The 13,050-nt window shown below is 49.2% G+C and overlaps 3 protein-coding genes across 3 annotated transcripts; 1 reads left to right on the top strand and 2 right to left on the bottom strand.

Annotated features, from left to right (window-relative positions):
• Window positions 1–416: 416 nt before the first annotated feature.
• On the bottom strand, window positions 417–1,523 carry KVR01_007413 (uncharacterized protein; the record flags this gene model as incomplete). The annotated part of the gene is made up of 2 exons (XM_044784115.1): window positions 417–505; window positions 563–1,523. The coding sequence occupies 2 exons, from the start codon at window positions 1,521–1,523 to the stop codon at window positions 417–419; spliced, it is 1,050 nt and encodes a 349-aa protein (XP_044643666.1).
• Window positions 1,524–2,014: 491 nt separating this feature from the next.
• KVR01_007480 (uncharacterized protein) lies at window positions 2,015–4,132 on the top strand (the record flags this gene model as incomplete). The annotated part of the gene is made up of 6 exons (XM_044786319.1): window positions 2,015–2,264; window positions 2,739–2,809; window positions 2,854–2,885; window positions 2,952–3,106; window positions 3,167–3,573; window positions 3,638–4,132. 6 exons carry the CDS (start codon window positions 2,015–2,017, stop codon window positions 4,130–4,132), a joined length of 1,410 nt encoding a protein of 469 aa, XP_044643733.1.
• Window positions 4,133–8,877: 4,745 nt separating this feature from the next.
• Window positions 8,878–10,147, bottom strand: KVR01_007288 (uncharacterized protein). Its single transcript, XM_044782555.1, has 2 exons — window positions 9,938–10,147; window positions 8,878–9,871 (listed from the first exon to the last, which is right to left on the bottom strand). The coding sequence occupies exon 2, from the start codon at window positions 9,795–9,797 to the stop codon at window positions 9,111–9,113; it is 687 nt and encodes a 228-aa protein (XP_044643541.1). The 5' UTR covers window positions 9,798–9,871; window positions 9,938–10,147; the 3' UTR covers window positions 8,878–9,110.
• Window positions 10,148–13,050: the final 2,903 nt, after the last annotated feature.

Below are 13,050 nucleotides of genomic sequence, written 5' to 3'. Positions count from 1 at the left end.
GCGTAAGCGCTATTTGGGATAGTGTTATTACACAGCGCCGATCGATGGGCTCCCTTCTCCGGTCACGCCACAAGTAGTATCCTTGCACAGCTCTAGACCGCGGGAGATATCAGCGGATTCTTCGACATGTTTTGCAATGCGTGGGACAAGTCGACGCCCTGGGTCACAGCCCATGGGTGGGTTCGCACCGGAAAAGGTGAGCTCTACACAGAGTGTGCTTGATGCCGGAGATATTGCGTTTCTACATATGTAAAGACCGTAACCCCTGCCAGATTGGTTTGAACCGCAGACAACGCCATACGCAGATAATTCACATAACAAGGAGAGCATTACCAACCCCCCTCCAACATCCAAATAACCCGAAACAAGTCAATGTAGAAACATGCCTTAGATTGAGAAGACATAGCACGGCATGACTAGTGGACAGAGTCCCGCGGGCTTGAAAAGGGATTTGTAGTGCTCCCGTTGTCTGCTGTGTCGGGCTGGGGCCTCTTTATTCGGTTGACTGTAGGACGTTGTGAAGAAGGAGTTGTGCGTCGGCCCCACTCGAGACGGGGATTACCTTCGCCTTTTGATGAAAGGCTCTCGTGTTCGGGGGGTGGCTCGGTCTTGTCGAGTCTCTGGCGGACTGGAGCTGGCTGCGGTGCAGTGGGCTGCTGTGTGTGGAAGCGTTTCCTTTGGGATGATGGCTGAGTATCCAGTTCCTGAGCTCTTTCTGCGAATCTGATGAAGTTGTCTTCGTTCAGACCAAATATGCTTTCTAGTAGGTCCACAATCTGGGCCGGATGCCCTAGGACTGCCGTGTCTTCACCGCTTTCGTCAGCATCATGATCCATCTCGATATGCACGTCGTAGAAGCTGGCGAGATAGATCAATATCTTTCGCAGGCGGTCCGTGCTAGGGTCTCTGAGGGCGTAAAACTCTCTGGCATGCCGAGGAAATAGGGCACGATCAGGCTCGACAATTTTCTGGCTGATGGGGTCGTAGACAAGTGGAGCGCGAAATGGCAGGATTGGGTTCTTCAAGGAGCCATTCATATGCGCGGTTCTGACATTCCTGATCTCGGTTCGGTTTTCCCTGATCTCGGTTCGAAGCTCTCTGATCTCAGTTCGAAGCTCGTTGACATCAGTCTTAAGGGTTCCGACATCAGTCTTAAGGATTTCAACATCGGTCTTGAGGGTTTTAACATCGGTCTTGAGGAGTTCAACATCGGTCTTGAGGGTTTTAACGTCGGTCTTGAGGAGTTCAACATCGGTCTTGAGGGTTTTAACGTCGGTCTTGAGGGTTTCAACGTCAGTCTTGAGGGTTTTGACATCAGTCTTGAGGGTTTCGACGTCAGTCTTGAGGGTTTCGACATCGGTCTTAAGGGTTTTGACGTCGGTCTTAAGGATTTCTGTATTAGTCGTGACGTTATGAATGTTGTTCCTAATTGATGAGAACTCCTTTCTCAAACTCTCATCCTGTTTGTTGCGTAGGTCCGCATACTCGTCAAGAGTGAGGTAATGTGGACTAGTGGTCGCCATGTTGACAGTGGCGTTGACTGTGAGTGTCTTTCGCTGCCTGCGGGCAGCGAGTATCACCTGTCGCGGTGGTGTAGCTGTAAGCATCAGTCGCATCGCCGATACCCAGGCCGGACTGAATTCCCAAGACGAAAAGTGGACAACACGGTATAATAAGAGTCGTAGATGTAGATAGTAGGAAGATGTGGGGTTTGACTGTGGGTAGGTTGTTGTTTGGAAGTCGAAAGTTGAAGTCAGCCCAGAACTGACCCAATGAGCTCCGGCGGGGTGCGAATAGGACATGGGCACTGTATTTTGGCACGCCGAAAGATCGTCACTGCACTCATTCTGTGAGGTGCGTGGGACCCGTCCATGTGCGGATACCAAGTCCACGCAGGATCTCGGCATTCGGTGTCCTGCAAGCACGGGCCAACTTCGTCCAAGAAGCGGGGCCATGTGTGGATCTTGGACTCGTTCTACAGTAACGAGCACGTTAACCGCCAACCTCACCTACCATGCTTCCAGTCTTCTCACGCACACATAAACTTGAGTTTCAGACTCTGCGGCAATTTTTAGGCAGCCATGGAGACATTGCATGTGGCGCCCTTCGAATCGAGTCGAGCTGCCCGACCACAACCCAAGGCGTGGTAGTGCGCACAGAGCATCGACTGGATCCCACGACTATAAGACCCTGGACCGATTTCGAGCAACAGCAAGCAGTCCTGGCAGCAGAACGAGTGCGCGACCCATTCTCCCTGTGTTCTCGTTGCTGACTGACGTGAATCGCCCGCAGTGTCATCCCACAGATCGCCGGGTCGAAACATGCATGGGACGACAAGCTCGTCGAACCACATGCAATTTTAGGCTCAGACGACACGAACGGTCGCCCCAAGACGCATAACAGACACGGGGCATGAGGCAGAAGTGCAAGAAGAGGAGGCGTCAAGCCTATATGTTTCACGCGAATGGGCTGAGCAACGACGACCTACGGTTCCTGTAAATTTAAGGGAGCCAAGGCTGCGTTAGAGGAGAAACAACCAGCACTCAACGTCAGCATTGACCAAGCTTTTCAAGGTCATCATTCCGCACAGAGCGGCGCAGAGGCAGAAAGACACGGAAACGACATTTTGAGACTCGGCTCCGAGACGCATCAGCGCCGCCGCGACCGGACGAGATGCCGCGTCCTGTTTGTCTACGAGCTCATGGCACCGCACAAGCTTCCTTGGAGTATGATAGCAGAGGCAGGGCTGGCAGGCAACTCTAGAACCCTCGATATGCGACGAGATGTTTGGGAGAGGGATCATGAAGACGCGATACACGGTAGTCAAGACGGAGACGCATTAACTGTCACCAGCTCCACGACTTCATGATCAGAAAGCGAACAAAGTAAGCATTCCTGTACGGTCTTGTGTACCGGAAATGGACTGAGGCTAGGGCTGACTGACTGTTTAGGTATGGCTACATCAGCACGTCGGATACCTTCATATTCCTACGTCTCGAACAGCACACTCCCTCGATTGTCGAATACTACACGGTTCGTCGGCCACAACCAGGCTCTAGCCTGCCGCCCGAGATTTTCTTGGCGCTTCTTTCGGCAGCAGACACTCGTAAACTATCAGACGTGATAGACCTGGTCAGAAGACCAACCATCGTTGGCCCGTGAGAAGGGCCCTGCCAAAGCCGCCGCCAACACACGCTTCCCTACCCTCGCCAGCTAAAGAATTGTCGATGCCCAATTGCATTCGAGCAGGCGCTCTTTTGCACAACTAAGTGTATCTTAGACGTGGTCATGGGTCGGCCGATGGACGCAAATTGCCCTAACAAGCACGGGCATCAGCACCCATCTGCCGCGGACTTTCGACAGGCACTCCGTGAGCAGCTCTCCCGATCTTCGTCAGGTCGCCAACACCTGTGGTTAGGCTGGTCAGGATCCGCAAGTTCCCTCTTCAAAGTCCGACTCGCTTCACTAGGATATGTCATTGTAGCCAAGGCTACCTCCACCGGATGCCGCCTTGCCGAGGACGAGGAGCATATTTATACCGAATACTTGCGTCCCGCACAGGAGATTGGCGTGGTCTCGCCACCTTGGAATCATAGATCTACCTAGACGATGGGACGACTGTCTGAGCGGATATAAGTTTGGGTCTTTGCTACTACTTGGCTGTGTTCCGGGACAGCCGATTGTCAACGTGGCACCTCTTCTAACGCAATCGTCGCCGTCCGCGTCGTCAACTGCCGACCCAGATGACGGCCACGCCTCGTTGCCTCACCAGCAGGAGCCAGCGAAACAGCCATTAGCTGCGGTTTGCAGGGCGGCGATACAGACAGCCTTCGGAGTCATCCATCGCCTTGGTGTGCTCCACGGCAAAGCAGGATTGCGCAACATTATTCTTTTACCAAGGGGGTCAACCAGCCTAGGTCAGGTAGTACTTGTTGATTTTGGGAACGCTATGCTTTGTGATGAGTGGTGGGAGAGCGTGCGACGAAAGAGGGCACGGAAACGAAGGCATCGCAAGCAGGCTCGGCTACAGCAGCAGGACGCATCAATAGCCGACCAACAAGCAGACTTTCAAGTAGCTTGTAGGCGTGAGATGCTGCGGTGCCTCGATGAGTTGGAAAGAATATGTATTTAATTAACAGTTGGTAGGAATGAGTAATGCCGATGAGAAGCATTCCGAAACCGGGGCGTACTCTCAGCATCGCGCTCTCGACCGGCGGCTGGTTCGGCGATCACGCTCGCGATCTACCACTGCATCTACACGTTCGGGTACTGCAACACGCTCGAGACCGACCATTTGGTAAAGGCTGGCCCAAGACGCAAGATGACGACTGTACGCCGTCACGAAAGCCCTGACCTCCCGCCTCAGCACTCACAACAGTTGGTGAACCATCTTTCGTACGGGCTACTCGCCTAGTGGCACTGAGCATCAGGCAAACGGTCCGTACATTTCAGTCACGCATTCCATGTGGAGCCTTGGATTGCCAGTAATCTACTCGCCGCACGTTTGTCATGATTGTGTGGCCACTTTCCATACATAGAACGGGCAGTGAATCTATTTGTGTTCCTCTCAACTCTTAGAAGTATAATTTAACTCTAGTCATAATTTACTCGAATCCACGGTTTCCCATCAAATGACCTGGCCACATGAACTTTAAAGTCGACTGTGGAATTCTCACCCTCATCTTCATAGTGCTGTGCGAGCACTTGCATCATCTTGGATTGAAGCCGTTGGTTTGAAAGTTTAGCGGCAGCAAGTTTTGACTCTGCACTGTCGCTCTCATCTATATCAAAGAAAGGGCAAACTATCCATTCATGTTCTTCCAGGTCTTCTCTTTCATACTATGCTTTATAAAGCTCACGGAATTTCAAGTAGTCTACTATGGACTCATTTGGCTTCGTCAAAGAACATAGTCCAAGGCCAAATCTCCAACACAAAACGGATCTTAGCTATAGAATTACTCTAGCTGGGACACCAAAGCCTAACAAGTTACCATAATAATCATAGTAGTTTTTCGCCTCAATAACTGTCTCCCAGGCCCGCCAAAAAGTTTTAATCTTATTTTTTTAAGCCCTTATATCGTCCTTCAATATTCAAGACATCGTTTCGGCAAATAGCTTATCTTATTTCCCTTTTCTAGTAGCTTTCTTTATCTCTTTGAAGTCCCGCCGCTTGTACCAGGTAAAACTTTTATCTTCCTCTTCTGTACCGGGATTTAGAGCCCAGTCAGACTTCTTCTTTTCCCTCCCTAGATTGAGTAGCTTAGGATTAGGTTCATCTTTATTATATGAATACTGTAGATCCCAGTAAAATATTAGTTCCACTAGGTCTTGATTAGCTAGCATTGTAAATGAATTTAAGGGGAAAGAATATAGGTTCTAATAATTATAACTAGTTCCGTAAGTCTTAGAAGTAAGTAATAGCTAATATAAGATAGGATAGTAAGTAGTATATATATAGATTTGTTTTCTATCTTCTTTTATTGTGGATTCCAGCTTAATAGAGGAACTAAAATAATATACAAAGTCTATATAAATTTGTTTTATACTTATTATTAATGTTATTTTTTATTTTTTATTTTTATTATACTCCTATCTATAAGCCTTTAATTTTAACTTCTAACTTTAAACTCCTATATCTCAGCCATGAAATAACTCTATAAGTATACTTATTAGTTTTAACATCTTGTAAGCGCTGCCCCTATTGTTGACGAGCGATCTATGGACTATGCCGCCGTTACGCTGGCTCATAACCGCGTACATTGCCCACCCGGATCGATATGTTACTGCCGCTATGATAGAATGTGTTGAAAATGCCCGACTTGCATAATTACTGGTAACTAACATGGTAGTAGTAAAAAATCTATTTACCGGCAACCCATTAAGCTTTATAAGTCACACAAAAAGGATGCAAATATCATAAGCCTAAGTAGAACGGCATAGTAGAGCTTAGATTAACACACCTCTTTATAACCTTCTTATATCCTACAGAGGTATTCAATAGTTATAAAATAAAAGATTAAAATTAAAAGTATATAGATTAAAACGTTATATACCTTACTGCTAAATAAATCTTATAGTAATAGATTCCTAATCTAATTACTAGTAAAATAAAAATTAATTACTTATTTCCCTAAAGACTTAGTTCCCACATACCGCCACCTTGTAATAGACCTAGTACCCTGATCGGCTCAAATACACACACCAGAAAACTCTATAATCAATCAGGATCAAGCTTTCTAATCCCTGTAATAGAGCTCGTCGATAAACCGAATCTGGGCCCATACCTAGAGGAAATCATCAAGATCGTGAAACGCCATAATTTTCCAAATATCACCCGCTATGTCAGGTGTCCCCATTTTAAGCACCTTTTCAATAAGATCCACCTCAGAACCCCTAAGTAGAGTATCAGGGTTATCCTTAGACTTAATCCATCTCTCTGTCAGCTCCTGTGTACAATCATGAGTCATTTTGAATAAGGTTTATTGTTAATTCAATACTAAAGAAATAAGTAGTAGAAAACTGGGTAATAAATAGGGCAAACTATGGGAGAACAACGCATAACTTTATGCTATATTTTTATTTATTTTTTAACATACTGACTCTTATAAACTTTTAATTTTAACCTTTTAAATTTAACATCCTAACTTCTCAATTATACAGAAATACGCATCTGGCTCTAGGGCCACAAAAGCACTATCATAGCTGTGCTGGGTAAAGGCGTTGCCCGTGATGTTGACCCAGAGCGATCCATTAACTGTGCCGTCACATTATACTCACAACCGCTTACTACGCGCTTACTAGCACGTACAAGTTCCATGGTTGCTAGTAGCCAATGTATACTAGTAGGCGCATGCAAAATTAGTTACAATACTCGTCTACCAGCAGCTAACTCTGTTGCCAATTACCAGTAGAGGCTCGCCGTTGTATTATTTACCGGCAGCCAACTTACAGACATCTACTGGTGTCGAGATGCGCTTACTTCTCGTATTCATATTCTTGCTGTACCCCGCTCGTCGGCAGAGATAAGTGTTCGGGAACCTGTTTGGGACAAGCTTCTTGACATATTTTCATGCGAAGATCCTGAATTCAAGTGGACCAAGGAGCCCTCCAGACCAAATACAATTATAAGAAGAGGAGGTACAAGTTATTTATCACCTTCTTAAGTCATGACAGCATATACAACAAGGCAACCTCTGATGAAAAAGTTTGCAAGGATATACACCACGATAGGTCAGAGATGCTAGAGGTCTAGAACTCTCGACATGCGACGACATATTTGGGAGAAGAATGCTGAGATGCACAGTAATCAAGATAACTCATTCTATCACGATAGGGTTGGAGAACCTCGAGCCTGGGCGATTGGCACCGTCTCTTGCCTTGGGTCTTTTCGTGACCCGATACCCGCCCGCCTTGCCTGGATGCTGGACGCCGCGGCCGCGCTCCACCTGAGATGCTTTGTTTCGACCCATGGCAGCCAGCCTTTCGCGTACGTCTCGCACCCATACGTCGCATCGGGCCGAAACATGGTAATCCACAAGCATCCTCCACTCTTTCGAACCGTTCCCAGCGATGTCGACATAGACCACAGTTCCCCCGTTCGCGGAGACGCTTCGAGCAAGCCTTTTAGCCAGAGCTCTCGGGCCGTCTTGGCGAAGGCTTGTACCGAGGACAAGTAAGAGGTCCGCAGTGCGCTGATCGCGGTTCACGAAGCTCGCGATGTCGTCTGCATGGGGATGCTCCTCACCGGAGTGGACAATGGCTGGACGGAGGTGACCTACAGGAATCTTGCGACTTCCCGCAGCCACTCTGGCGTCACAGGCAGTCAAACAATAGGGACAGGCTATCAGCTCTCCGCGAAGTATGGCCGCCTCGTACCCGGCCCAGTCACATGTGCACGAGCAGAGGTCGCAAACAAGGTTTCGAAGGCAGCCGTGAAGTTGAACGCAGCCTGCTGGCAACATGCCGACCGTGTCTTCCAAGCAGTCGATGTTCTGTGTATAGAGGCGGCGTAGTCTCCCCATATCCTGGAGCTCTTTGACGAAGTGGTGTGTAGCTGTCGGCTGAGCGTTCCGTGTGGTTTGGCGCAAGGCCAATGCAGTCTTTAGGACTTGAGACCTTCTATCTGGGTCGCTGAGAGACGTCACACAGAAGACCCTGCCTCTCGCGTACAAGCCCTGTTCTGAATGGAAGTCCTATAGCTGTTAGCCAAAGTCTTGCGCAGTGAAAGGTCCCAGAACAAACCGGAATACCTGCGTCCGTGCTGATCCCGGCGCCTGCGAGGACGACAACATTTTTGGCTTGGGCTAGAGCTATCGCGACTGCTTGCAGGTCCTCGTCCGACCCGGGCTCGACTTCGATCATATTGGTCTCAGAAACGGGAACACACTGAACTGTGGAGATGGGAGAAGGAAGGAGGGATGGAGGGCGCAAGAAGATGGCGAGGCTGGGGTGCTTTAAATAAGGAGGAGATGGGCCGTCAAAGCGGCCACTTCCATAGGTCACTTGCAATGGGATGAATGGAGTCCTGAGGGATTTGGGCAGGCAGAAGCTTGTTTTTGGCCACAATCGATGTACAGGTGGTTTTATCGCCGATGACACTACTCCTAGGCATGCGACTGAATGCTCTGCCGACGAGCGGGGTACGACAAGGCTACAATGACAGGAAGCGGAGGGTTGGTTCAACGATTGACCGAGGCAACAAGCGCCTTTCCCTCAAACAAGCATTTAACTTGAAAACCGATTCCTAGCAAAACACAAGTGGATTAAACTTGATCACATATAACAAAAGATGGCATATATCTCCCATTTTGAAATCATTGACCCAAATGCCGCGCTACGGCCACGACCCACTCCACTGGCATGAGAGTCTTCAAGCACGGACATTGCTGGCTTTGTGTCTACTGGTAGATAAATGTCTAGATGAAGGGAATTCAGATTCCTAGTCCTCAATCGCGCGGTGTGTGGTAAAGGTGGTTGCTAGATCGTCCAATTTCTACAACGGAATCACTACTATCTCTTCTGCAATGATTTCGTTGGCCTTGATGACCTCCGCGCCGTCGTTCACGTTCATGGCATTTTCCCTGGTGACAGCTTGGAAAGGTTTCGATACTTTAGGGTTGCTGAGCCGTACTGGAGAGTCCTGTCGAACCAGATCCTTCACATCCTCCTTGTCTTGGCCCTCGTTGGCTCGGGTCAAATTCTTCCCCCTTCTCTTGAGTCACACCGAGAAGGCGTAACGAGTGCACAAGTCGGACATATGCGTTCTGGGCCTTGCTTTGGTCCCAAGCTCGTCTAATGACGACCTTAATTTCCAACTTTCTCCAGGCCCTGATGGGGATGGGACGTAGCGCTGCAGCAGTATAGCTGGCAAAGATATGCATCGCTGCTTTCCCCAGGTGTACCAAGTAGTCCTCGTCTTTTCCCTGCATCCACTCTGCTGTAATCATTTTCAGCTCATAGAAACCCCAAAGGGTTTTAGCTGCCTGCCGTTCTAGTCCACGGTGATCGAATTCCTGAACGGAGTTATGTACCGACTTGTTTTTTGTATGAACCCATGCTATGAGAAGGTTTTTGGGATCTGTTGGGCCGATACCTGCCCCAAGGAAGCGAAGAGCTCTTGAAATTCCCTGATATGAGTCCAGTTTGGGAGGAGCTTGTCGGCCCATAGTCAACTTGTATACAAGGTCGATATGCTTCTTTGTTGTTTGTTTGAGCTTATAGTAGTTTTGGAACAAGGTTTTGGTATAGATTATATAGCTTTCAGCTCTCTCTGTTCTGGTGTTGCTTGTGGATTCCATTGTGTCAAAGTCTTAAATGATGTCTGAGGTCTGGTCTCTGTGAGTGAGGGGAAGAGGTGAAGAGAAGTGGCTTCCTGTGTCAGCATCAGCGGGACTGGGCGGCTTTATTTCGAGCTGCCGCATAAGCAGATTTTTATTACCCTTTATTTCTGGCTGCGATTGGCGCACCAGTCCATCACATCAATTGGTCCACGTATCCTTTTTCCACTTGGTAAAAGCGGCACAGAATATGCGGCGGCGGCGGCAGTCCTTCTTCCTCAATCGCCAGATGAGTACGATCGGGGTCCTGGGGGACAGGCGTGGAAACCTTGAGCAGTAGACCAGATCAGTTCGCACTTTTCCAGGTTCAGGTCTTGTCAATCTTGGCCAGTCACAGCCAAAGGCTTTGTAGCCGGCAGAACTGGTCACCAGGGAAGCGGCGGGCATATCTGGCGTCCGCGAGGCAACGCTGGCAATCAGAACCAGATGTCGGCGGCTAAGTGAGGGGAAATGAGGACCACTTATGCGGCCAGAAAGCCATTCGGTTACAAATGCCAGGATGCCATGCAGCTCTGTGAGCCTTTATTGGCGCCCATTTTGCGCCCGGCCAGTCTTGCCGAGATGGCCACCGATGCGTGACTTGAATTGACGGGCCATTTGCGCGGGCCGATGCTGAGGCAGCCACAATTGCCAGGACGTCTTGTAAGTGGCCGCCTATCCTCTGATCAGGCTGAATCTCACGTGCGCCAATGTTGCCAGGATTCTCACAAGTGCGGCCTGTTTTGTGGCCGGGCTGAGCTTTTCGGGCGGCCATGTGCATTATGCTCAAGACAGGATGAGCCACCCATAGGCGCTTCAGGAGCCACTACTGGCAAACGGCAACGAATCGGCTGCCGGTAGACGAGCATAATAATGTGTTTACCAGTCAGCCCCCCGCGAGCCACTACTGACAAAGGGCATTGAATTCCTGCTGGTAGACAAGCATACTCTCATTTAGTTGACTGGTAAACATATTATGCTCGCCTACCAGCAGCGGATTTGGATGGGTACTGTCTCGAGCAATAACGGTTTCATCTACTAGTACACAGCAAGCTTTTATCATGGCGGCGCCTTAACATGCCGATCGGACGGGCAGTGCGGTGCGACACAGTGGCTCCGCGGGGAACGTCGCCTTGCCGGGACGGACAAAACCGTGAGTCACGGTCAGGCTTGGGCAATTCGGTCTTGTCTTGCACCTTTACCACTATACGGACCGCGTACGTCTTCGGAATCCATATGGATTAAGAACGAGAATAGATTCATTGATAAAGAGGAACTATTTAACTTATTGGACGAGGCTGCGCCCGGTGCGTATCCATTGAAGGATAAAGGTCAGGTTAAGTACCCATACTAGTAGGAACGAATACCCAACAGCCCATCGAATCCATGGCCATAGAGACCTCTTCTGCCGGACGCCTAGCGCCAGATCGCACGACTCGGGGTATAAATCCTTGTATACAATTCTGTTGAATGTTATGGGGTTCAAGTTGGTAGATTCAGCCAACGGCTGAAGAAGCTCCAAGAGCCATACGTCACAACCATCAAGAACCGCAATGACCAGGTATGAAAGACATTCCAAGTAACAGAAGTTGCCGCCCCAGAGCTCATCAGAAATCCGTCTGGTAACCTCTTCGATGCCCCCATTACTTGTTCCATCCCATGCCGTCAGGAGGTAGGGGTCCATATCATAGAGACTGTCGTAAACATCCAAGAATTTCATGCGGACAGAGTCTCCTGGTAGGCGGTGCTCCTCTTTCGACCCTTGGTTGTGTCGTTGTATAATAAGCTCGTCTTCCTCAACTCTCTGATCAAGCCGGTTGCGAATGGTGTCGACAGAGCGTAACCACTGAAGAAGCTGGGGCACTTCTTCATGGTTTTGCCAGAAGCGTTCTCCTAAGGACTGATAGAGTCTGTCTTGGATATCCTGCCTGGTAGTTTTAGGTTGCATAGCGGTTGGTTTGATTTGATATCAGGTCAAGTAGGTTAAATCAGGTAGAATAGAGGGTCGACGACATTACTACAGTCAGACCGATAAAAGGCGGAAGATCGAGCCTTTTAATAGTTACGAAAGATATCCGGATACTGAGGGATTAGCATTTACAAAACACTGTTCACCATCAATATACCGTTCCTGGGATAGTCCTGTGGTGTGACGGGCAGACGTGTATAGTCTTTGACCGTCTGGACAGAATACAAGCAGCCACTCATGTTGTTGTGGTAGCCGCCATCTACAGTTCACGATGCATCATGTGAGAGACGTCAGGAGGCTGCGAAAAGGCCATCCTCAGTCACTGACCACCAGTACCCCTTCAGAGTCCTCGGGGACAATTCTGGCTCCTTCCCGCGCCTTGGACGCGACGAAAACAGGCTTCCATGAGGTAGGATCAGTATCACAAGTCAACGAGGCGCAATTTCCGGAAATACCGACCTATGGGGTTGGACCAAGTGTACACTGCGCCGCAATGCGACGATAAGGCTGGGCCACTCAGAAGTTCTAGGACTGAATGGAGGTACCATTGCGGGGCCATCGTGCCATTTGCGCTGGATCGACAAGATTCGCCGCAGGGTGAGGCATTTACGAGGACACATGGCCAAGGAGGACTCAACGCCAAATGCCTCATGATAGGTAAATACAGGGTGTCCCACATGGTGTGGGTTACATGACAGGGTCAACGACCGAATCTAGGCACCATCACGAGGCCATCGTGCGATTTGTGCATACGCGCTGGATCTTTAAGGTTTGCCAGAGGTCGAGAAAGCGACGGGACCGCAAAGGCAAGGACGCCTCGACACAAGTTGCCTCATGATGGGGGAATTGCGTCTTAGGAGGTGTGGGTTGCATGGCAGGGTCAACCCGAGTTGTGAACCCTCGCAAGTGTGTCTCAGGCGGTCCTTCGTGTGTCGAGCGCGAATTATTATGTCCAGTTCTATCACCTGTGTGAGGTGTGACGGACCCTACAAGGTGCAGCGTCTGCATCACAAGCGACCACGCAGCCGCCGTATCCGAGCTTGAAAGGCTGCAACGTTCTCACCAGCGAAGGCGCTTATGTCACAGATTTGTGATGGGTAGGGAGCTTCAGTATTCCTCTCTCCTTTTCAGTGCTGAGGGCCTTTTCTAAAAGTTCTACGAGTGAGTACTGAGATATGTGTGAACATAAATGATAGGTAAGTCTATTTACAACATATAGAAAACCGCATTCTCACAACCGAAAAGCAGAAAATAAAAAGAAAACAG

This window comes from Diaporthe batatas, assembly GCF_019321695.1.
Source record: "Diaporthe batatas strain CRI 302-4 chromosome Unknown Contig00008, whole genome shotgun sequence".
Classification (NCBI taxonomy): Eukaryota; Fungi; Ascomycota; class Sordariomycetes; order Diaporthales; family Diaporthaceae; genus Diaporthe; species Diaporthe batatas.
This window is presented reverse-complemented; position numbering and strand designations above follow the sequence as displayed.

What these genes read in the sequence shown, in the direction of transcription:
- KVR01_007288 (XM_044782555.1), bottom strand. Translation starts at nt 9,797, where the DNA reads ATGGAATCCACAAGCAACACCAGAACAGAGAGAGCTGAAAGCTATATA.